Here is a 26,905-nt window from a genome sequence, read left to right as displayed (position 1 = left end):
AGTTGTTGGAGTGATAGTACAGTATTGATGAGGACTATTATAGGAGGACAAAATTGTATCAAAGGGTCATTGATTATATTAGAGACTGATATAGGATGACAAAAGAAAAAGTTCAATAAACATTTAAACATTTGTAATCACAAGTTAGAAATTGTACACCTAGTTTGAAAGCTTGCTACTTTTTTATTATGAGTGTTTTTTAGGGGTAAATGAAGTATGACGCTGAGCAGATGAAACATTGAAAAATTAAAATATAGCAAGTTAAAAGTGAATTACAATCAATTCAAGAATAAAACAAATGGCTTTAAAGGTTGGATGGTCAGTACGTAATGTATGCTAATAAAACAACAATCCAAAATGTATGAGGAATTAGTTGCAAAAGGACAGGACAGTTTGGTCACATAGATCCAGACAATATTTAAACTTATCGTAGTGATCTCTTTTTTACTGCTAATCAAATACAAAAGGAGCAGAGGGATTGCAACAAGATTATCTAAAGACCCAAATGGTCTTATCAAGACTGAGAGGTTCATCTTCCTCTGGGCTCAACTATCTTGCCTGGCGCATGTTCGAACCCTCACGGAAGTACTGACGTGTTCACACACCGAGAGGTGGCTAGTTTAGCTAGCTAGGTAGAGCCGGGTAGTGACACAGCGGCCGTATCAGGTAAGAAAGGACAGCCAATGGTTTGTTTATCTTTAACTGAAACACACCTAATGTAGAAAGACGAGTAACAAGACAAAGATGGGCATTTTGGCGATTATATAATTCATTGGACACAGATCTGTTTACTATAGAACTTTGATTCCTTATTGGACTAGCTATCGAGCTAGCTAGCTGTATAGTCGTTGACAACGCAGGACCGATTCACCGGATGTGAGTTGTCAAGTTATTACTATTCTTGCTGGTATTTGTAGTTCAGAGTGTTATTGTTATGCTGGGATGCAGTTAAGCGAAAGCGGGCCATGAACTACATTTATTTTTTGCCTGTTTTTCACGTTCATTCCTATGGCTTTGTGGGAAATGAAGTTAACTTAAGTTCATATAATGGGTAATGGTGATTGACTGAAGCATTACTTAAACTACATTACCCATGGAAGCGGAAATATGGGCGAAAGGGCAAGATACGTTTATATGGCTAGAGAGAGGCTAATTTGTTAGCTAACATGAGTAATTTCACAATATTATTGCAGACGATACACTACGAACTGTTTGGGTTGATTATGTTCACTCTTATCAGTGATATTATCTTCTTAGAGGGGTCCGTTTTAATAAAAAAAACGACTTTTAAGTTGCTTTAATAAACTGCCGGAGCCGGTTAGCTAGTTAATCAGCTAACGTAAGAATCAACCACGGACATTGATGTCAGGTCTTTTGAAATTTAAACGAACATCACTTGCAAAATATTTGATTTAAATAAATGATTACTACGTGAAATAGGTATCAAGTAGGCTATCTGAAACTTGACCAGAACTTCAAATTAGAAAAAACAGTTAACGCTACCATGATCATTCATGATCTACCTGGTTTGGATCTCACTGTGTCTCTGAAATGCTACAGTCTGTTAAAAAAATAATTAAGGTTGCCATAGTTTGTTAAAATGAATACATAGGGAATAACATTTTAAACATGTTTTATTATCTCTGTATTTGTTATCTTTATGGCTACCCCCATGTAGCATTCATGTAGTGGTACCTGACAGACCGGTTTAGCCCATTAGAATTGTAAAACCACAACAACTGGCTCTTATACATGTAGTAAGTATTTATCTTAAGCACAACTCATTAATATGTTTGGCATTTTATTACTGAGATAAGTAATCCATATTTAATGGCCCAGTTGGGACTATTTATTGGAGATGAGTGGATTGTTTTTAAGAATAAATCCAAATTTGGAAGGACAGCCAACAATTCGTCATGATGACACTTCTTGTACATTTTAATGTTTTAGTAAAATTACTAACAAAGAGACTGAGTAATAGCTGAAGTGATTAATGGAACATATATATTAACATAATAATGATAACATTTATGCTGGAAAGTCGTTTAATTACAGTACCTTAGAGATGAAGATGCTTGTTCTGTCCATATAAAGATTGCAATGGTTCGTCATACTGTGACAGAAGTCTGTATCACTCATCAATACTCAGTATGTATTAATTAACATGTTTCCTACTTTGTCTTCAATGTCAGAATGTCAGAAGGGGACAGTGTTGGGGAGTCAATCCATGGGAAACCATCTGTAGTTGCTGCCTTTTTCACACGGGTTGGCCAGGTAAGGTCTTCTCGTCCTTCGTCACATCATATTAGGGCAAAACTATACTGGATACATCTGACGTCAGAAAATTGACACCAGGAAAAATGCAACATCTCCTATGTACAACAATTAAAATTTTAATTAAACAATGTTTTGTTCTTTAAATGTCTGATTTCAAATCTAAACCTGTGATTGAATGTTCTCCGTCTTGAGTTGCCTGTGACTCACACAACGTGTGAGCTGCGGGTGTAATTGCTAGAAGTAAACAACCATAATCCACTCTACACTGTTCCAGGTCTGGATATGTGGCCACAGCATTAACCAGCAGTGGGACAATGTGCTGCTGATAGAAGGAACACGCTCATATCAAACCTGTCTTTAAGTTAACGCCTCCAGTGTATCTCAGATGTTGGCAGTGCCGCCTGTAGCCTTTGCATTTGTACATGCAGGGGACAGACGAATTGTGCATGCACAGTGGTCAGTTTCCTGTCCACTTGAGGCTGACATCAGACAGACTTTTATAAGTCAGGAAAAACGAGAAAACAGGCAGTTTTGATTTCCATCAAACAACTCCAAACTGGCAACATGACATCTTTGAGGTCACTCGACTGATACTGCACGTGGTCAGTCAAAATTGCGATGGTAAAGCAGAATAATGTTCAGCCCTATATCATATCATACCTTTTTAAGTAAGGATGTAAAAGTGAAGAGCCTAAACATGGAGTGTAACTGCTGTATGCCTGAAACACTGAGTCTAAGCCCACATTCTCCTAAAGACTTTCCTCTGGGGAATGTATAGCTCAGTCTGTAGGGACTTAGGTTGGGAACCGGTGCAGACCAAATCTGGAAATTTGTCTGGTAGTTGGAGAGATGCCAGACCACTTCCTGAGCACTTAAGCAAGGCATCAAATCCCCACCAACAGCTCTGGAGCACCTGCCGGGGGCAGCTCCATCACTCTGATGTCTCTCCGTCACTGCATGTCCATAGGATCCTGTTTATACATGGGTATAATTCTGTGTGTGTGTGTGTTGCCTGCTAAGCAGAGTGTAAAGACTTAAGGGATCAATAAAAGTAATGAGTTAGCCATGAAACATTTTAAGAGGAGTGTTCGCTCTGTTATCACAGTGTCCATCTTCCAGTCGACAAGTAAAGGCTCCCTGCAAATTGGAAGTCCTCTACATCACACTGAGGATGTTTTCTGAGTGTTGTAAAACTGTAGTTTGATTAAAATGAACAAATTAGTGATTGCAGTCTTCTGTTTATGTCCTTGGTATAATATATGCAGTAGATTCCACTACATTTACACTCGTATATGTGTGAAAAGCTGCACACTGTTCCTTTTTGTTGCCTCCTGTTTTCTGGCTCTGATCACTCATTGGACTCTGTAAGTGATCACTCTGTACTCCTCGAGCCTTTTTTCTCACAGTTGTCAGTGGTGCGGATACAAAAGGTAAAGAATGCATCCTATAAATGTACAAATGGAGTTGGATCAGTCCAAATGTATATGTTTCCTGTCTTTGAATGATGCTGGTGTTGGGGTTAGGGGAAACTAATTTAGAATATATTCCCCCCCCCCAATACTTGGCATACTGTGTTATATTCTGTTTACCAATAAATACCTCACGTTGTGGTCTGTTTGTATTTTTGTTGTTTTGTTAAAGGTCTATCAGTCATGGCTAGACAAGTCAACGCCATTCTACGCGATGCGATGGGTCGCCACTGTTCTACTTGCTGCTGTCTACATGATCAGAGTGTACATACTACAGGTAATCGAGTGTTTATTGAAGTAAATGTGTTCTTCTCTACTGAGAGTTAGGACTCTGTAAACCATCACAGTTAAACAAAGTCGCTCGAAAAGAAATCCCTTTAAGCTTTCTGGAAATGTCAGTTATTTGGGGGACTGTCTTAAGTAGAGAGGAGTTCACCCCCCCGGTGTCATTATTCAGCAGTATTTTCAGCTCGTAGATCCAAAGAGGAAACGACTCCATGAAAATGATGTGGCTGTTTCTGTATTCCTTCATTCCCAACAAACATGTCTTTTAAAATGGTATTTTCTTTGTGTTTCTTTTCAGGGCTGGTATATAGTAACATATGCTTTGGGAATCTACCATCTCAATCTGTTCATTGCTTTTCTATCGCCAAAAGTGGATCCTTCGATGCTTGACGAAGGCAAGTAGAATCGATTAAAAAGATCCAGGATTTGTAACACAGTTGTTTATTTTCTCGGCTGTGGTTTCAAAGTTGTCCAGTTTTCTACTGGTTCATTAGGATGTGAAGTTATGCTCTATAGTAATTAATTTGAAGTCAAATCATCCTGCTAAGAAGGCTCCTTTTCTCTCTTCTACTTAAGTCTATGATGTCTATGTGGAAGTGTGTATCCCACAATGATTTTGAATTTAAACAGGAAATGAAAGGAAAACCACATTCACAAACACACCCTTCTACAAACAGGGAATAGAATGTTCCACACTGAATTGTTACTAATGTTTTGCTTCTGATGTTTTTAAGTGAAGGTTGAAGGTTTTCCTTCTTTATTTAACTTCTTCATCTTTTAAATCTCATGCAGATGAGGGCCCATCCCTTCCCACCAAGCAGAATGAGGAGTTCCGCCCTTTTATCAGGAGGTTGCCTGAATTCAAATTCTGGTGAGTCAGATGACCGTATGCAGATGGAGTTGAACTAAAGAGAGTATTTGTGAAAGGAGGTAGAAATGGAGCTAAAATAAAGAGAGATCCTCATCCTCATCTTCGTAACTTAATCTCTTCTTGTCAGCCTTAGATCTGCCTTTTAGTTAAGATCCCAAATGAACATTTTGTTCCATCACTTAACACCACATTTTTATGTAGTACACGGGCTAAAATATAGTTTTAATAGTTTTGTGCTCTGTGCTCAAAGTGTGGTCCAGGGTTCTTGAAAACATCTGTGTGTGTGATGGAGGAGTGCACAGTGCATTTAGGGGGCGTGGCCTCAGTAGCCCTGCAGTAAGCAGTATGCTATGTGCATGTGATTGAGGAATAGCATATTTAAGTGTATTTGCATGAAATCTGGTTGTTTTAGTCAAATTGAGCTAACATACAATTTCCCTAATTATATTTAAGTTCCCTGCTCAAAGCCAACCCTCAGTTTTGTTAATTCCCATGGGAAGTTTTCAACTTTGAAAATTCCCAGAATCTTGCCACGTTAGTCAAAGCTGAGGTGTGAAATGACCTTAAAGCGTTCTGAACTTGGTGTGAGGACACGCATGATGCATTTCATTCGTGACAGCAGGTTGGAGTGGAGGGTGTTGTCACCAATGTGATAAAAATGTTTGCAATGTTCCTTTACTCAACAGGCATTCAGCAACAAAAGGCATCGTCATCGCCATGATTTGCACATTTTTCGATGCCTTCAACGTGCCAGTGTTCTGGCCTATACTTGTAATGTACTTCATCATGCTCTTCTGCATCACCATGAAGCGGCAGATCAAGGTAAACAGTGAAAGAAGTGACCTGTAGAGCATCCATTTACATTAACAGCCATAATGTAATACAAACTCTGCAGTTAATTATAAGGGATATGGAGTGCCACAGGAATGAGTCCTAAAACCTGGAAGTGAGTTAGCATTTTAGTGCCATGGGTTCTAATCTCTAAAAGGCAATGGGTTTGTGGATAGATGCCTGAAATGAGGTCTGTGTTAACACAAGCTTAAGAAATGTTTAAGTTTAGTTAAGCAAGATAAACTTCGTTAGCTAAGACCCCACTTGTGAATTTTAAAGTTTTTACACGTCCTTAAAACGGTGGTCGCTAACAAACGGCTAAATGAGACTACAGTGGCTGTCATCACGCCAGGAACTCTCACTAGTCTGCCTTACAGCCTCTTGTTAGGTTAATAAAAAACCCATTAAGCTACAGTTTCGTTAGCTTGCATAACGTTAGCTTTTTACTTCTCTCTGCTTCTTTAACGCTTCAAATTTCATAAAAGTAACGTTCATCTGTAAAGATTATCCAGTTGAAACAAACGTCTACACATCAGAAACGTGCGTTTGCCACAGAGCTTATTTTCTGCAGTGATCCAAAATCCAATGCAAAACTCCCATAGGTGAATTCTCATTAAAAGACATTGCGATGCTACTTCCAGGTTGGCCTTCAAAAATACGTCATCACTTTTGTTCTTGATGAGGAACACATTAGAGTAGACACAATACAATCACGTGTGTCACCTCAACATCCAATAAGCTGATTTGTTTGCAGCTATTTTATTTGACTACATTATATTGCCTTGAACAACAGAACAGTGATTTATTTACTTTTAAGCTACCTGTAGGATAAAATGAATGATGCTTTGTTTAGAAATGTTAAAGCAAACCCCAGAAATATCTTACTAATTCTTTTCCCTCTTTTCCTTCTCAATCTGTTCTAGCACATGGTGAAGTACAGGTACCTGCCATTCACACATGGAAAGAGGACATACAAAGGCAAGGAAGACACAGGGAAACCGTTTGCTAGCTAAAAAAACTCCCACTTACCCTTCCCCTCCTTCTCATTTAAAATGTATCTGTCACAGCCAATGGGGAGTGACACAGTTTAGAGATTTATATTCTTTTTTTTTTTTTTTTTTTTGTAAGAGGGACAGTAACATTAAAACATTACATGAAAAAAACAAAATAAGTTTTGATCCATGGTTCAAAGTGTTGGATAAGGATATGAGCAGCACAGATCAAGTGGTTTGGGGGATTTTGCCTTTTCTGTCAAAGGGATAGGATTTTTTTTTTTTAGGACCAAAATCCTAATTATAGGATTGGTCTGCGTTTGTTCAGTAGTAGGTGAGAATCTGTGCTGCCTTTCGACCTTTTTTAGCCCCGAGGGGTAAGTATATAGTCATCAAGAAGGAACCACTCTCAAAAAAATGCAGTGGAATTTGTGATATTATTATTTTTTCTCTCTTTTTCAGTGATGGGGATTCTAGTATAATTCCTTCTCTGAAGTGAAATAAATTTGCCAACTTTTGATTAATATATTGGTACCGACTTATTTGTAACACATTACACGTTGAAAGTCAGTCAGTAGTGTGGATAGAAGATAACATAATTAGATATTTAAGATGAAATCTGAAGGAAATTACCTCTGTACTAACTATAGATAGATTGGAAATTCAGACACTCTTCACTTGAAAATGCATTCGAGACGGGCATACAGCATTCATCAGTTAAAATACAAAGTCATCCCAGATGTTTATTTTGGGGTTATGGTTATTTCTGAATGCAATCTGTCTCTCTGCATCTGAAAACAAGCATTCAGATGATGGTCAATGTCAAATTTTAGCCACCCAACCCTTCATTGAATGCATCATTCACAGTGAGTGACACTAACCCAATCAGTTCAGTCTTTGTCACAGTCCGTTTTCCTCTTCTGCGCCTAGTTCGACTTTAACATTTGGGATACTTTGTGCTTGGCCACCCCATTGAACCAAATTTCGTAATAATTTTTAGGGGGACATTCAGCCCCCAGTGACGAGTCAATTTACAAACTTTACCTCTGATATTTAAACATGCACTGTGTTCAAAGAGCAAACAAGTATTAGAGTCCAATTTTTAACAAGGTCTAATCTAAGAACGAGCAATTTCATAGTGCCCTTTCCTCTTTGAAACATTTCTCCATCTTTGTTTCAAAGGCTGGGGTCTTTTTGATTTGTGTAGACTAGCTATTGTAGTCCTTAATCTGTGTATACTTAAAAAAAACATGGAAATATATAGTCATTCCAAGCAAACTTTTGTTCTCTTTCTTTTTCAGAAGAAACATAAGAAAACAGAGATTGAAAGCTTTTATTGTAAGAAATGGATGAAGTGGGTGGCGATCACTTTTTTTTTTTTTTTCTATTCCTGTTGAAAAAAATTGTCTTCATTTTTTTTTTTATCGGAATGCTGGGGATTTTCTGTCATCATAAACTTTGATCAGCACTGTTGTAAGGGATCAAAACATTTTCTGTACAAAGTTTGTGTTACAAAGGATTGTCTGGAGGATTTGTGTATATATATATTTTAAACTATGACAAATTTTTGAGATTATTTTTATTTTAGTTTTTTTTCTTCCAACCACCATACTGTTTAAAACCATCTCAATTGAAATGAATGAAGCAGAATTGATAAAATTGGTTTCTTGATTTGATCAATTAAACATGTTTCTCATGGACTGCATGTTATTGTTTTCTTGTGTTGAAGTTATAAACAAAAACTTGATTTTAATAACTTAAGTGTAATTTTTCACTCCAAATGCTATTAAAGAGGCTGTATCCCTTCTGAAAGTATGCATATGTCTCAGCTTTATGATTTGTTTTAACCATTAATGGTGAATATTTTAAGAACAATTGATAACAGATTTGATCAGGGGGCCGACATGCCATCACGTCTACTTCTGGAAATTAACATTCAAACTTCCCCCAGTCATACGGTGAAAATGCAAGAATCACATGCAAAAGTGTTCTTTTTCAACACAATCCTCTTGCTAATGTTGGTTTTACATTCTCATGAACTAAATGATTTGACTAGTCAAGGTTGTCACTGTGGACTAATCATTCATCACCGTCATGTGTAAACATTTATTAGATTTCTACCATGTGCATGTTCGCCACATATTAACAACCCTTTTTATAACTTTTTAAAGTTGATGGGCACTTATTACTGCTACTTCATGTCTCTCCCCCCTTAGGGTATTCTTTTGTAATTCAGCTGACTTCTACCAACATTGTTGTACCATTGTCACGTTTCCCCAGAATGTCTTGTGTCCGTGTGCAAAAAAATACAGCTGCTGCATCAATTTGGAAATCTGTCCAAATAGAACTTGTGTTATCAGGATTTCAAAAGAAAATGTCCAGGAAGTGCTTTTCTATAAAACCTTTGAAGTCATTGTGAGTGTTAAGATTGGCACAATGATAACACAGTGGGTCCTGACATTTAAAGTGTGCTTAGGAGCATATTGCGATAACATGGATACAACCTCTTGACTTTGTCATTATGATTAGGATTTTAGTTTAACTTGTATCCTGAGACACTCAGAGGTTAATTTCTGAGGTGTATCCAGCAAGTGTATTTGACAGTGCCAAGACGGGGAATTTAGAGATTGAATAGCAGTCGACCCAGAACTTTGTCATGTTGAACACCCCAGAAAATGCAGACTGTTCAGATGTGAAACTCTCAAATGATTCAGAGAATGTTCTTCACTGTACGCATGTTCAGCACCATTAAAGGACCAATCGGTCTTTGTTTTACTGTCCAATTCAACGCCTGTATGAAATGTGCTAAACCAATAAAAAGGAATTTAATAGTACAGTATTTTTTGTTTAACAGCCACCTGAAACTGTGTAACTGCACATGCTTTAAATGAAGTGAAACTCTTCAGTTATCTGATGGAAGGAGTCATTTAATAACCAATGGATTGATTGGTAGATTCCTTGAAAATGTGAAGTTACAAGTACACCAGTGTCACCACATGAAGGCACCACTTCACCAGGATGTTGTCTATAGGCTCCTCTATGTGGGCACATTTTGATATGACAGAAAAATAAGAATTTGTAGACAAAAACTCTATTTGTCCACAATGAGGATTTTTTTTTCACGAGCAAAAGATGATAAAAAACAAGACATTTCAGTACAGCAAGAGATTAGCATGCTCAAAATTCGACTTGGTTTGAACATATAAAACAGTATTTAATTAAATATGTTAGTTTTACAACTGTGAACAACAGAAACCAGGTAAATAGAGTAGTAATTGTATAGATATTATAACTGATGTTTATTTTGAATTGAACTTGCTACCCATGGGTTAACAAACGAAGGCTGCTTCAAATGCATTCCCAATGTTTTTTTGAATACTTTTCTTGAATTGTAGAAGAGCATCCTTCAAATATTTCAACTGACTTGCCCTAGATCCAAGATGCACTATGCAGTGATATGATAACAATATAAAAATGTTGGATTTGTATCGCATTTTTAAAACATAACAAAAAATAAGAGAAACAAATTTGAATTTGAATAAACTGTTTGATATTTGAGATAAGTGAAGTGTAACTTATAAACCAAAAGTCAGCGATACTGTGAGATTAAAAATCAAATGTGTCTTAAATATCTTTAAAATGTTGGACATGAACATATAAACCAGTCTGTTTTAAAAGCAGTTTATTAAGAAGTGATCAAGATGACACTTATTTCTGAATAATTCCAAGTTCTAAATTCCAAGTAATTACTCAGTGAAATCTTCAAATCAATCAGCAGTCGATCTCAGGTGACATTGGGTGAGAGTTGAGGTAACCCTCGGACAGTTTTGCCAGTCATTCAGACGACTATGAATGAACATGTTCTTGTTATATTTGACCCATGAGCTGCTTATAATTTAATTCATTTGAATTGTTATGTTTTGGTATTTATCTTCCTTTGTGGATGTCATCAATTGTCACATTACCAGATACACTACTGATTAGTAAGTCATTGCTTAGATGTTAAATTGGAAAACACTACAAATCATTCACTCACATCTCATCACTTCATAAAAGTTTTTATTAACACTTTTTATTGACTACGAATCACCCCATAACCCATCTATCCTGTAGGTGAGGTCTTTCTTTAGTGGCAAACAGAATAAAAGTTTCATCCTTCCCTCAGGAGATTCCTAGGATTCAAACTCTGGTGGGAGACCATGTCATGCTCAATTCATCCATCAGTTTCATCCACAGGATTGCAAATGATCCCTTTTCAAATTATCTGTCTGACCAAAGCTTGAGCCATGCAAATCTTATTTGTAAGAGGATAATACAGTTTAGCATAAACCAAACATACATGGTTGAATTCATTTATTCATTCATTTGAGTGCATTTGCTTGTGAACCCATGTGAACTTGTAACACAGTAATGTGTTGAAATCCAACCCCTTTTGAACATTAAATGTTAAAGCTTTCTCTTCCATTGTATGGTATGAATTTATGTAAATGTAGCTTTGTATTACTTCTTACAACATTTTTTATGATAAATATTAATCACCAAGGAGCTAGTGAAAAGGAGTGAAGAAAAAATATTCTGGATTCGGCATTAATGTTTCTGTTATTTCTCCAATCTCTTACCTGTAGTTAAAATAATACTCCCATTATTATTTTGATATGACAATGTTTAGATTTCAGCTATGATATATAAATCAAAAAAGCTTAATTCACTTTCACATAAAAAGTCTTTAAAGCCCATGGTATCAAAAACCCCTCAGATTTAATACACCCCATGGATAATCATCAACTTCAACAGAACACTTGCAGGAGCTATGGATCAGGGGCGTGTCCAGAGGGATAGCATGGGCCACCCCTTGCCGGCTTGATATTTTATTGGCCACCTTGAGTGCTACCCCAAAACTATGAGTTCTATCTAAACTATGAATGGCTATTTGCCTCGTCAGAGGTGGGACTGGGAATGTTGAAAATCAACAATTTGGTCTGTGTTGCAACAGGCTGCTAGAAGTTTTCTCTACATGTCAGCAAAGTATTTTTATGTTATCTTTCTCTATTTTAAGACTTAAAGATTCAAATTGTCACACAGTGACAGAAAATTACCTTTTGTTAGAAGCTCAAGTAACGTACAATATTCAAACCCATTAGACTCATATAAAATCATACTAGAACATCCATAATTCTTGTCCCACATTTGGCCTGTGGTAGCTGGTCCTTTTTTTTTTGTCTTCTGTTTTTTCTTAGGTTAGTTTACTCCTGAAGCTGTTTTAGTGTAAGATGCTGAGAGTGACAGTCCATTCCTCTTTAGTTCCTCTTTTGGTCCGGGGGTATCCAGTCCCTTTTGTTATCTTGGGATTATTTATCTTTTGATTATTTTGGGGGGGGGGGGGATTTTGCACATAAAGTACAACCTTTCACTCTTTGTAGTATTCTTGTGTTTTTAGTCTTCATGTTTTGAGCCTTGCTTTGATTATTTTGGTTAGGGAGGCCTAAACAGGTGTTATCATGGAACAGGAGGTTTTCTGTAAGTGGTGTTTTCTCAACCTTTGCAGCCAATTTAATCCACCTACAGATTCATTGAAATCCCTCCCCCCATAGTTTCTAGATTCCTAAATTAGGCTCACCATAACTTGCTTATTATAATGTATAAACTCAATTTAGGGTCATCGTAGAGGGGGCATCTTGATGTGTTTTACATACTGATTTGTGTATTCTCCACAACCACAAGTATGTATGGCATCTGAAGCCATGCATTCCAAAGTGCATGTAAATGAACATTGTGGCTTTTCCATTTCAAGCATTGTCATTGCTTATTAAGGGTAGAGGTGCCATTGGAATTCACATCAGACTGGAAATTACAACAATGATGCATGTTCTTACTTTTTCATGTGTTCTTAAACTTCTTCTACATGCTTTTCCACAATGCACTGTCCATGCTTCAGAGTTTAAACTGGAAGGAGATTATGTGATTGGTGGTATTTTTAATATTCATGATGTCATCGTCCCTGCTTACCAAGACAGAGCTGAAGCAATCGAATGTTCCAGGTGAGTCTCATATGTTTGAAGCTATCGACATATTCTTAATATAAAAAGATCATGTACATCTGTGCAACATGTAAAAGCTAAATGTCTCAATCTATAGAATTGATTCACCTTAGAGCTGCTGTATAGCATTTGATCTTCGTGGAGGTCTGAAGCCTTTTTTAGCTGTCCTATCTCTTTCCACAGAGAAAGCTTAAATCCTTCAAGTTATCGGAGGTTTCAGGTGATGAGATTCTCTATTGAGGAAATCAATAATTCAACCAACCTACTGCCAAATGTGTCTCTTGGCTATGACATATTTGACCACTGCTCAAATACACTCAACTTCCCAGGACTCTTCAAACTCCTCTCAGTTAATGGCTTGATTCAACCTTGGAGCGAACCAATCAAAAATCTGTCCAAAGTACCAAAAATCTTGGCAGTAGTCGGCCCTTTTTCCAGCACTGACACCACAACTGTAGCCCCACTTTTCATGGTGGATCTCATTCCTTTGGTAAGTTTGCTATCTACAGTGTTTGCACAATTTTTCGGAGAAATGAAATCTGTGAATTCATATGAGGTATTAAAAAATGTTATATGAAACAGGGTATACCCTGACAAGAATTGATGCATTCTCTCTTTTACCCTTCAAACAGGTCAGTTATGGAGCTGCTAGCTCTATCTTTTCAGAAAAGGCAAAATTTCCCTCGTTCCTAAGAACAGTATTTTCCAATGAAGTTGTCATAGAAGTGATTGTTAACATCATACAACATTTCAACTGGCGCTGGGTTGCTTTTCTTAACTCTGATGATGACTATGGCATTGATGGACAGGAAAAGTTCATAAAGCGGATCAAGGATACTGACATCTGTCTGGCATTTACCAAAAGCATCAACTACAAAACAAATTACTTAAAAATGTTCAAACAGATAGAGGAACAGAGGATATCCATCATTATTGTTCATGTTCCAAAAATGACTGCTGAAGATCTTATTACGTCAGCTATAAAACTGAATGTCACAAACAAGGTGTGGATAGCAGGTGACACTTGGTCCTTGAACAAGCGACTTCCTAAGGAGGAAGGAATACAAAATATTGGAACTGTACTTGGAATTTCTCAGCCAGTAGAGTCGATACCTGGATTCAGTGATTATATATATTCTACCAAAAGCAAGACTCATTGTGACAACACAGAAAAAAGCACTTTTTGTAATCAGGTTTGCAACTGCAGTGGCCTCAGTGCAGAGACGATTATTTCTGCGGACTCATCTTACTCCTTTCCTGTGTATTCTGCTGTGTATGCCATTGCACATGCATTACATGATGCCTTGCAATGTGGATCCAACAGTTGTAATCGCAATACTACAGTGTACCCATACATGGCAAGTATATACATTATTGGTAAATTAAAAAAGAAAAAAACATGTTTAATTTCATATAGCATAAACTGTAGACACCCGTCTTAGTTGTTTCAAATATTGGACGAATTTGTTTTTTTCATCACAGCTGTATTATTTATAACAAAGCATATTCAACTTTTAATTAGTAAGTGCAATAAATCTCTGGAGGAAAGAAACAAGAAGGACTACTTTATCACTTCTTTATACCTGCAGGAATTTACACTACAAATCCTCCTCTATATCCAACACAGCAATTGTCATAATTCCTTTATGAACGCATGTCAATGATTTAAATTTGGTTCTACATTTATCAGGTCCTTGCAGCGATGAAGAAGCTGAAGTTTACACTTTCGAACCAAAGTATCGAGTTTAATGATTTCGGTGACCCCAAGTTTGGATCCTATTCCATAGTCTTCTGGAATAGCAGTGGTGATGCAGAGGAGATCGGCTTTTACAAATTTCAAACACCGATACATTTCTTCATCAATAACAGTAAAATTGAGTGGTACACACATGGAGAAGTAAGTTGTCTTTATTAACTCTATGGTGAAATGCAGTTCTTTAAGTATACAGCACATTTTAATTATTGTGAAACAGAATTGGCTCTATTGGACAAATACACGTTCAAGGAGTTTACTTTTTTGATTGCACTTATTGTGCTTGCATTGTGAAACAAGCAACCCTAACCCAAGAAAATAAAGGATTTTGTTAAGGTCATGAATACACACACTGTTACACTGACAAGCATGTGAATAAAATAAAAATCATATAAGAAATACAAACACATTTCATGAATCCTTTTGGGAAAAATAAAAGCTGTATCGTTGCTTTTGTAAATGTCATTTCTCTTTTAGGGAATGAATCTTTCAAAGGATTGTGTTTTTGGTAACTTCGATGCTTAAATATTTTTTTTTTGTTCAGGTGCCTTCTGCACTGTGTTCCCCAGAATGTGCTGCTGGATATGCTAAAATACAAAATGGAATCTACAAATGCTGTTTCAACTGTGAAATATGTGAAAAAGGAACTTATATCAACATCACAGGTAAATTATTAATGACAAAGAAGAAGAAAATGTCAAAAGTGTTCTTTCAACATTTGGTGGAGCTGTACTAAACAATGAACTCTTAGCACTATAATACTATTGATATGTAAAATATGACACATCTTGTACATCGCAGGGTCTGTCATTATTCAATATTGTCTTCTTGTGAAAATATATCCAGTTGAGTATTACTATAAAAAAGCTAACAAAACCCATAGAAAATAACCAATAAGATAATTTACTGAAACTGTCAACCTCTGATGTTTTTTTTGGTTTTGTTTTTTCAATTAACCCATAACCTTCCTTCTTTGTGTCAAACAGAGGATCCCTACAAATGCATCAATTGTAAATACACAGAGTGGTCTGAAAAAGGAAGTACATCATGCGATCTGCGTTCGGTTGAGTACATCCCATTCACAGACAGCGGAGCTATACTGATCATGTTTGGGGCTGTGGCCTTGGTGGCTCTCTCACTTGCCGTATCTGTTCTCTTTGCCATCAACTACAACACTCCTGTAGTCAGATCTGCTGGGGGACCAATGTGCCTCCTCATTTTAGGCTGCCTCAGTCTGTGTAGTCTAAGTGTGTTCTTTTACTTTGGTAAGCCAACAACTTCTTCTTGTCTTTTAAGGTTCTTGCCATTTCTTTTGTTCTACACGGGTTGTTTGGCGTCTTTTTTTGTGCGCTCCTTTCAAATTATTTGCATTTTCAAAATGGCTGCCAAGTTTCCAAAGCTCTACAGTTGGTGGATGAAGTATCATGGACAGTGGCTGATTATCACAGTGGCATTTGTTACACAGGCATTCTTACTCGTTCTCGGCTATTCCTATTCTCCCCCCATACCATACAATGAAACAGTTGCGTACCCGGACAAAATCATACTCAGTTGTGACATTGACCTCAAAGCAACCTCTATTTCTGTGATTTTACTTGCATTTTTGTGCTTCATGTGCTTCATTTTCTCCTACATGGGGAAAGACCTCCCAAAAAACTACAATGAGGCCAAAGCAATAACTTTCTGTCTTCTCTTGTTAATCCTCACCTGGATCATCTTTTCTACTGAATACATGCTTTACCAAGGCAAGTACATCCACGCTCTTAACGCCCTGGCAGTTCTCTCCAGTCTGTACTGCTTCCTGTTGTGGTATTTCCTCCCAAAATGTTACATCATTATTTTTCAACCCAACAAAAATACACAGCAGTACTTCCAAGGTCTCATTCAGAACTACACCAAAACAATTAGTCAGTAACTGCTTCAAAACTTCAGGTCATAATAAATATTACAAGAGGTTAAACATTTGAATATGTGTATTTTTGTGTGCTTTTAAGAACAGCTTTATGTATTTGTTTATCTTAATGCATTCAATTATGTTGTCGTAATGCATAAACAAATAAACAATATAATAATAATATCATAAATGAACCATTTGCATGAAATTAATTATAACACTTTATATATATATATATAGTAAAGGTTTAATTGACTACAACAAAGATAATATTAACATCATACGATATCTTAATTGTGAGCTTTTGATGTGCTTGTAGAATTTTTTATGTAACTTTTAGACACAATGTATTCAATACACAACAAATACAGTTTATTTGCCTCCCTATGTATTCATTCACTGACTGTAGAGTCATTCATAAACTATATGAATGGTATTTGGCCTTCTATTTTACTCAGAGTGTTCAATGTATTTTCAAAAAAGGAAAAATATGACAATAATATGGTGAATAGTAATGTAATGATGTGGTTAATAAAGTAGTAATAGCTCATTATTGTTGTTGAATTACTTAGCGAATGACAGATGAAGTAGCAGTTGGATGCCCATAAATGCATTATACATGCAGGTCACATTTAAGAGATAAACAAACGTCCAAGGGAATGAACATCGCTACACTCAATAAACCTAACATACATTATGCATAACTGAACCAGTCATCAGTGTATACATACTTCCAGGGCTAACTTAATTTTCCCGAAGAAGGAGCTGTTGGGATGACTTTTACGTTTGCTATTGAATTAATGTTCTCATGATAATTGCAGTTTTCCCTACTTGAAAGAGACGTCTTTAGACCCTTTTATGTTTAGAATACCTTGGGAACTTAAAATGTAAATTACCGGTATGTCAAATGATATCATTGTTTAAGTCAGCTGAATAAAAATATGGATCAATTGTAATGTGCAGTTTTGTGTGAAATCCTGATCATAGCGCATCATGGCAACATACATGCTTTGAAGTTTAGTTCATCACTGACACGATGGGGTCACAGGTGAGCTAAGACTTCTGTACCAAGGGAAGGGTTGTCCTCTCTATTTTCGTCAACTAGTTTTACACTTACATGTTATTGAGGCTATGTTTCCCTATTGTAGAGACAGACTTTTATTTAAAGTGTTCTGAGCACCGTGTTAAGAAGCTTGGCATCTCAATAACCCATTTCCTTGAGATTTGATCTACTCAGGTATGAACTTTTATCTATATTTTAAACAGAAATAAAGAAATCTAACAAAGTTTATTTCTATTATTTTTGGAATTTTTTATGTTTAAGGGGTTTTTTTTGCTTACATCGAAGGGGATTTATATAAAAGTGACACAACATGTAAAGAAAGAAGCTAGAGAGTATATCACACGTTACAGTAAAGTTTCAGTTTTATTAAAAGTATATGTTTTGTTCACAAAAAAGGTCTACTTATTTGTTCATACAAATAAAGAACACTTTATTATTCCAAAGTATGACATTTAGTATGCTCTTAGCCTATCACAATCAGAGGGGCTGCTTGTCAACAGGCAAAGCAAGCAACTGCTTGGTGTCCCAGACCAGTAGGGTCTTAAACCAAAGCAGAGAACCAAATATGCACATTTTGCAATGACAGCAGGAAACCTCCCTAACAGGGGCCCCATCTGACAACACTCACTTTCCCTGCCATGCAAAAAGTTGCATGCATTATTACAGTGAAAACAAAATTTTGTCAATGAAAGTCACCAAATTAAAATGAAAAGAAATGATCTGTTTGTAGGAGATATATTACACATTTATCTTATTTTAAGATTGTTATGGCAGAAAGGGGTGATTTCATTTAAACATTATATCTATGTAAAAGCTCAAAGCTGCTTCACCTTTTTAACTGAGTCAATATCTGTCTCGCTTGATGGAAGCTTTTTCCTTCCAACAGAGCATAACAATGAGTTTGCCCCTTCCTCCAGGACATTGACTGCATTCAAATGTTGGATTTGTGGTCATTTGTCCCTTGCATGTTGAGTGATTACATAGCTTCCCTTTTTCAAACGTGTGGTCAGATGTTAAATCATGCAATGATTATTTGTATGAGAAAGTGGCCTTCAAGCATAAACCAACAATACTAGTTTGAATTAACAAAATGTGAGTATTTGCCTGTGAGCCTATCCCATAATCCTGCACAATTTATCAGTACGAGGATAAGAATATGGGTTAGAATTTTTTTTCAAAGGCCAGGGCAATTCAAGTATGAGACATTCCCTTCAACAAGAGAAATTATTGTTTTCAAATGTCAATGCACAGAGAGAGAGGGGGAGAGAAAAAGTATGAAGATCAAAGTACCAGGGCCCCTAGCAGTCTGAAACTATTGCAGAATAACTAGGAGCTGGTCCTTACCTGCACTGGCCCAAACAATAAACGTTATCAAAAAGGAACATTTTGAGTCAGTTCTTTAAAGTACAGAGTGTGTCTACCTCCCGGATCCTGACTGGTAGATGATGTTAAAGGAGAGGGGCCTGATAACAGAAAGCTCTACCTTCCATAGTACATTTAGAGACTGTAGGTACCACGAGCAGGCCTGCATTCTGGGAGCTTAATCTTCTCGACGGGTAATTCGGCATTTTTAGCTTTTTAAGGTAAGATGGTGCCTGACCATTTAGAGCTTTTAAAGTAAGAAGAAGGATTTTAGATTCTGTTCTCGATTTCATAGGGAGCCAATACAGGAGTAATGTGGTCCCTTTTCCTAGTTCTAGTCAGTACACAAAGCTGCAGCATTTTAGACTAGTTGAACAGTCTGATAAAGAGAAAAACTTTATAAAACTAACCTGGAGGTAACAAATCTGTGAACTACTTCTTCTGCATCATATTGTGGGTCAGGATCTTAGAGATGTTATGAAGTTGAAAATAGGCTGTCCTTGAAAAGTGTTTAATGTGAGAGTTAAAGAACATACGATGATCAAGTACTCCTCCATAACAGTGGTGCTAGATGCAGGCTGAGCCCGTTAAGGACAGTTATATCATTAGAAAAAGTTTCATTGAGGTTTTAATGGCCAAGCACAATAACTTCAGTCTTGTCTGAGTTGAGTAGCAAACAATATACGACTTTTTTGTGTAAACCCTTTTTGGGGGAAAATCTAACTTTAATCTAACTCATTCAAGACACTAATAAATTTCTCTTCAGTCAGGCCCTGTAGGCCATTATCAAAACTACATGTGTTGTTTGTTTGTTTGTTTGAGGTGAAAAAACTGGAAGGGAATGATCCTGTCCTTTTGTTTAATTTCTGAGTAGGGAACATCAGTCCATAGACACATGACTTTACGATCACAAAACACTAGTCAAAACATTAAGATTTATGATGCTAAATGTCCATCCATCCATTTTCCACCGCTTATCCGGGGCCGGGTTGGAGGTGCAGCAGTCTAAGCAAGCAGAGACGCCCAGACTTCCCTCGCCCCAGACACTTCCTCCAGGACCCCAGGCCTGCCAGCGTGTCCTCGGTCTACCCCGAGGCCTCCTCCCGGAGGAACATGCTCGGAACACCTCCCAAGGGAGGCATCAGGAACAGATGCCTGAGCCACCTCAGTTGACTCCTCTCGATGTGGAGGAGCTCCTCCCTGGTGTCCGAGCTCCTCACCCTATCTCTGAGCATGCGACCAGCCTCCCTACGGAGGAAGCCCATTTCAGCCGCTTGTATCCGGGATCTTGTTCTTTCAGTCATGACTCAAAGATCATGATCATTGATGAGGGTAGGAACGAAGATCGACAGGTAAAAATCGAGAGCCTCTCCTTCTTGGCTTAGCTACTTCTTCAACACGACAAACCGATACAGCGACCGCACCAATCCGTCTGTTGATCTCACGCTCCATCCTTCCCCCACTCGTGAACAAGACCCCGAGATACTTAAACTCCTCCAGCTGGGGCAAGGACTCCCCACCGACCCGGAGAGGGCAAGCTACCTTTTCCCGGTCGAGAACCATGGCCTCAGATTTAAAGGTGCTGATCCTCATCCCAGCCGCCTCACACTCGGCAGCGAACCGCCCCAGTGCACGTTGGGGGTCCAGGTTCGATGAAGCAAGCAGGACCACATTAACGGCAAAAAGCAGAGACCAGATCCTGTGGTCCCAAACTGGACCCCCTCTGGCCCCTGGCTGCATCTAGAAATTCTGTCCATAAAAGTTATGAACAGAACAGCTAATTGTGCTTGGTTCTAACAAGAAAAAAACGAAAAAAGATTGTTAACATGGTAAATATTATAAAAAACTTCACATTATCAGGTTGCCAAATTGTACAACATAGCTTTAACTTGTTTCAGCATTTCATCTATTACAACATATTTTGAACCAAATAAGCACAAATTGTACTGATTTAAGTGCTTCAATGACTGTTTTTTTTTTTTTTTAAAGTTCATAGGGTCAACTTGCCCGTACATTTACGTAAAGACAAGCTTTAGATGCTGCTTTCAGCGGTTAAAATCATTAGGAAAAAAATTACTTTAAATTAATACTTACTGTTTAGTCATGTTTGTTAAGATATAAAAATTAAATTCGTCCAATGCTTTATTGTTTTTAACAGATAACTACATGTTTAGGCATTGTGTGTTCATACATTCTGAATACTCTGTGTACATGGACTGTGTGCAGCAGAAGATGCTTTTGCATACTGATTTGTGAATTCTCTTCCAACCATTTATTGGTATTTCGTTCCCTGATAAATGATAATGACCAGTGTCAACCAGTGTCTCATAACTTAACGACAGAGTCATGTCCTAGTAAGAGTTTTAAAAAAAAAGATGCAACATTTTCTTACTTCGCTTTTTCTGCTAGGGTCACTTCTTTATCCTTTGACTCAATGCACTATCCAAGCCTCAGAGTTTAAGCTGGAAGGAGATTATTTGATAGGTGGACTTTTTGATATTCATCACGTCACTGACCCTGTTCATCACAGCAGACCAGAAACTATTAAATGTTCAAGGTGAGTCTAACCATATATCTTGGTAAATATTTACTGGAGTTGAAAGACATTTGAAGAAAAAGTGCTTATCGGCTGTTTCACTACTATTGTTATTAAGTTTGGGTGCTTACATCTAACGTCAATAACTGGCCAGTGTCCAACTTATTTTACTGTCAAACCTTTTCAGAGGGTTTTAAGCACTTTGACAACACTGAAAAGAAAAAGTTTAAAGTTAAGTAATGTCCATTCCTGTTTTTTTCTGTCGACAGTCAACCCTTTCTTCTGCCAAATTATCGGAGGTTTCAGTTGATGAGATTTACTATAGAGGAAATTAATAACTCAACAAACCTACTACCAAACATATCCCTTGGCTATGAGATATTTGATGACTGTTTGCATACACAGGATTTTCCAGCAATTTTCAACCTCATCTCAGTCAATGGATTGGTTCGACCATGGAATGAGCCACAAAAGCAACACACAAATGATACTGATGTATCCAAAGTGATAGCAGCAGTCGGTCCTTTTTCAAGCACTCAGGCCCTGACTGTTGCTCCATTTTTTATGGCTGATTTCATTCCTTTGGTACATTTTTTTAAAATCCTTTCAAAACTTAACTACTAAAAGATTTGTAAATTAAATTGATTATTTCAAAAGTTTTCAAATGTTAACCAGAATTGAATTTCAGTAATCATTATTTTTTGTAACTCTTTTTTTACAGGTCAGTTATGGATCATCTAGCTCTGTATTTTCAGAAAAAGCTAAATTTCCATCTTTCCTACGAACAGTTCATCCCAATAAAGATGTCATAGAAGTGATTGTCAGTATTGTGCTGCACTTCCGCTGGCACTGGGTCGCTTTTCTTCACAGTGACAATGATTTTGGTATTGATGGACTGGAAATGTTTACCAGAAAGATCAAGGATACTGAGATCTGTCTGCCGTATATCAAAAGTCTCGGCTACAATACAAATTACCCTCAAATATTCAAACAGATAGAGGCACTGAGGATCAACGCCATCATCGTTTTCGCTCCGAAAACTGCTGCTGAAGCTCTCATTTTGTCAGCGATACAATTGAATGTCACACAAAAAGTGTGGATAGCAGACGATGGGTGGTCCTTGAACAAGAGGCTCCCCAAGGAGAAAGGAATAAAAAATATTGGAACTGTACTTGGGGTGTCCCAACCAGTAATGTCAATACCTGGATTCAGTGATTTTATCTATTCGACAAGAAGCCAGACACATTGTATAAACACAGAAACAAATACGTTTTGTAATCAGTTTTTCAACTGTAGTAGTCTTAGTGCAGAAGAAATCCTTGCTGGTGACCCTTCTTTCTCCTTTGCTGTGTATTCTGCTGTACATGCAATTGCTCATGCCTTACACAATACCTTGCAATGTGGAGCTGACCACTGTAATAGAAACATTACAGTATACCCTTATATGGTAAGTACATGAGTAATTTGAGTATCAAGGCTTTTTGTAAATGTACATTTTTGTTCAATTTAAGTTACAATGATAAAACATTTTGATTCTGTTTATCTAAACCTATACATTTAAAATGTTATCATTTTTACTCTTCTCCTTTCAAACATTATCGAGGCATCAAGATGTCATTTAAAAGAATTCAGTCAGTAATGAATACATATTTCTCTACATTGTGGATGATTATGTAATTGTCACCTTAACTTTGTTTACCCATATTAGGTTCTGGCAGAGATGAAGAAGTCAAACTTCACACTCTTTAACCAAAGTATTAAGTTCGATGCGAATGGGGACCCAAGCTATGGACCCTTTTCTATAGTTTTTTGGAACAACAGTGGGGATGCAGAGGAGATTGGTTTTTATGATTTTCACCCATCTGTAAATGTCTTCATTAACAACAGCAAAATTAAGTGGGGAACAAATGGAGAGGTAAGTTATACTATCTCAATTCTAATTCAGGTGTTTGAAATAGGCCATATGTTAACAGTGTAGGCAGTGTATGATGTAAGAGAGTATTGATTTGGCTGTGTTTGAGTGCAATCTTTAAATGGATATTGATTGAGAGGCAGCTGTAGCTCAGTGTTAGAGTTGGTCAGCTCTCAACCAGAAGATCGAAGGGTTCCATCCCCAGCTCCTGCAGTCACATGTTTAAGTGTCCCTGGGCAAGACACTGAACTCAAATTACTACCTCTTCTGTGTCAGCAGTGTGTGAATGTGTTTGAATGGTATAAGTTACTAATGGACACTTTACATAGCAACCTCTACCATCAGTGTGTGGAGGTGGTGTGAATGGGAAAGTGTTTTTAAAAAGCACAACTGAAGAGATATATAGACATCATTTTGTTAAAAAACATTCTTTTACAGGTGCCTTCTTCATTCTGTACCCCAGAGTGTCCTATAGGACATGTGAGAAAACAAAATGGAATCTACAAATGTTGCTTCACTTGTGAAATCTGTCCAAATGGAACTTACATAAACTCCACAGGTAAAACAGTTAAATCATTCATGTTCTGATGTTAGATAACATCATTTCTGCGGCAAACACTAAGGAATCAGAGCTTACTGTAATGATGGCTTTCAGATAAAACTGTAATTCTAAGAACTTCCTGTTCATTAAGGATGGATAGTTCAGATAGAATTTATACTGACAGGATTAGACTTGTTGGTGAATATTGTATGTGATATTTTGATTTTAATTGAATTTAAAAGATGCTTACTGAAACTTCTTGGGGCAAATTATTGAGCTGATTTTAACAGGTGTGTAAAGGTAATTAGTGATTTATTGATTCAGTGATAGTTTGGTTGATGCAACCAGTAAGGTATTTAATATGATTACAATTTCCCTTTACACAAAATACTATTTACATATATCTCACTTAGCTGCATTTTCATGAGATGTGTAAAGCGACCCTGCATTTTTCAGCCATGATTAAAGACTAGATTAGAAATGTAAACAGCAAACTGGCAAATTTTGGAACAACTTCGTTTTAACAAAGGATTTGTCAGCTACTGTGTATTGATTTAGCATTTGTGGGAATTACATAACAAATTGCAGCATAATTTTAGTGCTATTCGAATTGAGAGAGTATATTTGTTTTTTCCATCTTGTAAAGATTGTAAAAGCCCCTTGAGGCCTGTTGTTTGTAAAACAGGCAATATAAATAAAATTGACATGACATAGAATATGTAAACATTGCTTTGTTAGTTTTTTCTTTAAGATAAACCTTTGCTTTCATACCTTTTTTTTCTTTAATGCAAATCATAAGATCCCTACAAGTGCATCAACTGTAAAGACACAGAATGGTCTAAAGAAGGAAGTACATCATGCAATCTGAGGACGGTGGAGTACATCCCATTCACAGACATTGGAGCTACACTGATCATGGCTGGATCCTCTGCCTTGGTGGTTCTCTCACTTGCCATGTTTGTTCTCTTTGCCATCAACTACAACACTCCTGTAGTCAGATCTGCTGGGGGAACAATGTGCTTCCTCATTTTAGGCTGCCTCAGTCTGTGTAGTCTAAGTGTGTTCTTTTACTTTGGTATGCCAACAATTTCCTCCTGTATTATAAGGTCGTTGCCATTCATCTTATTCTACACTGTTTGTTTGGCATGTTTCGTTGTGCGCTCCTTTCAAATTGTTTGCATTTTCAAGATGGCCGCCAAGTTCCCAAAGCTCTATAGTTGGTGGATAAAGTATCATGGACAGTGGCTGATAATCACAGTGGCATTTGTTACTCAGGCATTCTTACTCATCATTGCCAATTTGTCTGCCACCCCTAAGCCCTATAATGAAACAGTTTGGTCCCAAGAACAAATCATACTTACATGTGAAACTAAATTTGAAGCATTCTCCGGGTCTGCAATTTTTCTTGCATTTTTGTGCTTTTTGTGCTTCACTTTCTCCTACATGGGGAAAGACCTCCCAAAAAATTACAATGAGGCCAAAGCAATAACCTTCTGCTTACTCCTGTTAATCCTTACCTGGATCATCTTTGCCACCGTACACATACTTTATCAAGGCAAGTACATCCAAACACTTAACGCCCTGGCAGTACTCTCTAGTCTGTATTTCTTTCTGTTGTGGTATTTCCTCCCAAAATGTTACATCATTATTTTTCAACCCAACAAAAACACACAGCAGTACTTCCAAGGTCTCATTCAGAACTACACCAAAACAATTAGCCAGTAGCTACCTTAAGTTTACATCTTTCTACAGGCATAGAATCAGATGTTATTAAGGGCTTTTGATAACTTTATAATTAATCCTTTGATAGAAGAGAATTAAACAGTAAGTAGTCTGAACATTTGTCTTTCTTTTACATTTATTGGAACTACTGTTCAAACACAAGCCCATATTTGTTTATTATGTTGACATTAGTAAGGTCAATTCTACAACATTAAATCCACATCAAGCTTGTACTTTGGGTAGTAAATAAATGCTACTGTGCACACTTGTTTGAATATATTAGGTGTGACATATGATCTGCCATTTTGACCAGAAATTTGCACTATGACACAATAAGTTTCACTGGCTTTATTGCTTTCTATCATAACACACTTGTGGCTGCTATCATGTCATTTAACTGAACAGGTTTACCCCTTTGTTTGTGAGATCTCTTTATACATTGTCATCCATGCCATGAATGCCTGTATTCTTAGAATATAAACAGTTCAGAGAGTTCAATTATTTTCTTTAAAGTATAAACTAAAACTCTTCTCTTGGTCTTTACAGTTAGTTTTTATCAATACACTTTATGCCTTGCATCTGTTCCTATCACTCCGTTGGGTTGGTATCAGTCTCAAGCTCTCTAGGGCAGTAATGATAGGCTGATCCATTTGTCCTTTGGACTTGACTACTTTAGACTTTCTGAAAACCACTGCAACTTTTTTTGTTTGATATTTTTTCCGCTTTTATTTAAGTCCTCCACTGTGAAGACAAACATGATGTACTTTAGTGATAAAGTCCTCTTTGATGTAAACCTGAGAATGTTACCATTACGGTTGATTTATGTTAAAAAAAAAAGTAGTTTGTTTGACATTATCCAACTATCTTTGTGAAGTAGACACTTGGATGATAATAAGTTAACTTGTATCTCTAATTACTACACAGCCAGTAAAAAAAGTTGAATAAAGTAGAATTGTTTGCCAGTGTATTATTTCACACACAGGCACACACATATACACACACACACATATACACACACACACACACACACACACACACACACACACACACACACACACACAAACACACACACGCTTTCGCCATTGATCATTAGCTTAATCCTTTTATTGGCTTTAGCAGAAGTTATAAACCTCCTGCTGCACACCTACATAATGTGCTTCTATTAAGGACACCCTTGAATGACAATATCCCCCAGAAGAGTCCAAGCTCCAAAGCTTTTCTTACAATAATAATAATATTTTAGATTGACCCTACTGAACAGGAGGGAACAAGAATTCCTCCACCCCCCACCAGCCAGTTGTCTGAATTCAAATTCTGGTGAGAGTCCTGCCCATTTGTCATTTTCAAAAGCAACGTTTA

General features: G+C 37.0%; 3 protein-coding genes across 7 annotated transcripts; all 3 read left to right on the top strand.

Moving 5' to 3' along the window:
- Nucleotides 1-536: 536 nt before the first annotated feature.
- Nucleotides 537-8,540, top strand: rer1 (retention in endoplasmic reticulum sorting receptor 1). 5 transcript variants are annotated; one of them, XM_079358771.1, is made up of 8 exons: nucleotides 1,141-1,216; nucleotides 2,193-2,274; nucleotides 3,919-4,023; nucleotides 4,330-4,426; nucleotides 4,824-4,902; nucleotides 5,589-5,724; nucleotides 6,657-6,711; nucleotides 8,027-8,540. In XM_079358771.1, the coding sequence occupies exons 1-8, from the start codon at nucleotides 1,167-1,169 to the stop codon at nucleotides 8,035-8,037; spliced, it is 615 nt and encodes a 204-aa protein (XP_079214897.1). In that variant the 5' UTR covers nucleotides 1,141-1,166; the 3' UTR covers nucleotides 8,038-8,540. The 5 variants fall into 5 exon arrangements, with proteins under 5 accessions (XP_079214898.1, XP_079214900.1, XP_079214897.1 ...); XM_079358773.1 differs by adding an exon at nucleotides 1,679-1,757 and having other exon boundaries at nucleotides 1,200-1,216; nucleotides 6,657-8,540; XM_079358772.1 differs by lacking the exon at nucleotides 1,141-1,216 and adding an exon at nucleotides 537-666 and having other exon boundaries at nucleotides 6,657-8,540.
- A 3,107-nt stretch (nucleotides 8,541-11,647) lies between these two features.
- LOC306834232 (taste receptor type 1 member 1-like) lies at nucleotides 11,648-16,431 on the top strand (the record flags this gene model as incomplete). Its single annotated transcript, XM_079360068.1, has 7 exons — nucleotides 11,648-11,669; nucleotides 12,661-12,763; nucleotides 12,947-13,253; nucleotides 13,396-14,121; nucleotides 14,454-14,660; nucleotides 15,061-15,181; nucleotides 15,503-16,431. 7 exons carry the CDS (start codon nucleotides 11,648-11,650, stop codon nucleotides 16,429-16,431), a joined length of 2,415 nt encoding a protein of 804 aa, XP_079216194.1.
- Nucleotides 16,432-19,776: 3,345 nt separating this feature from the next.
- LOC306834231 (taste receptor type 1 member 1-like) lies at nucleotides 19,777-25,549 on the top strand (the record flags this gene model as incomplete). Its single annotated transcript, XM_079360067.1, has 6 exons — nucleotides 19,777-20,003; nucleotides 21,641-21,956; nucleotides 22,093-22,818; nucleotides 23,080-23,286; nucleotides 23,722-23,842; nucleotides 24,624-25,549. The coding sequence occupies 6 exons, from the start codon at nucleotides 19,777-19,779 to the stop codon at nucleotides 25,547-25,549; spliced, it is 2,523 nt and encodes an 840-aa protein (XP_079216193.1).
- Nucleotides 25,550-26,905: the final 1,356 nt, after the last annotated feature.

This window comes from Symphodus melops (genome assembly GCF_947650265.1).
Source record: "Symphodus melops genome assembly, chromosome: 13".
NCBI classification, from domain to species: Eukaryota; Metazoa; Chordata; class Actinopteri; order Labriformes; family Labridae; genus Symphodus; species Symphodus melops.
Note: the sequence above shows the minus strand (reverse complement) of the source record. Positions and strands in the feature narration are given on the sequence as shown.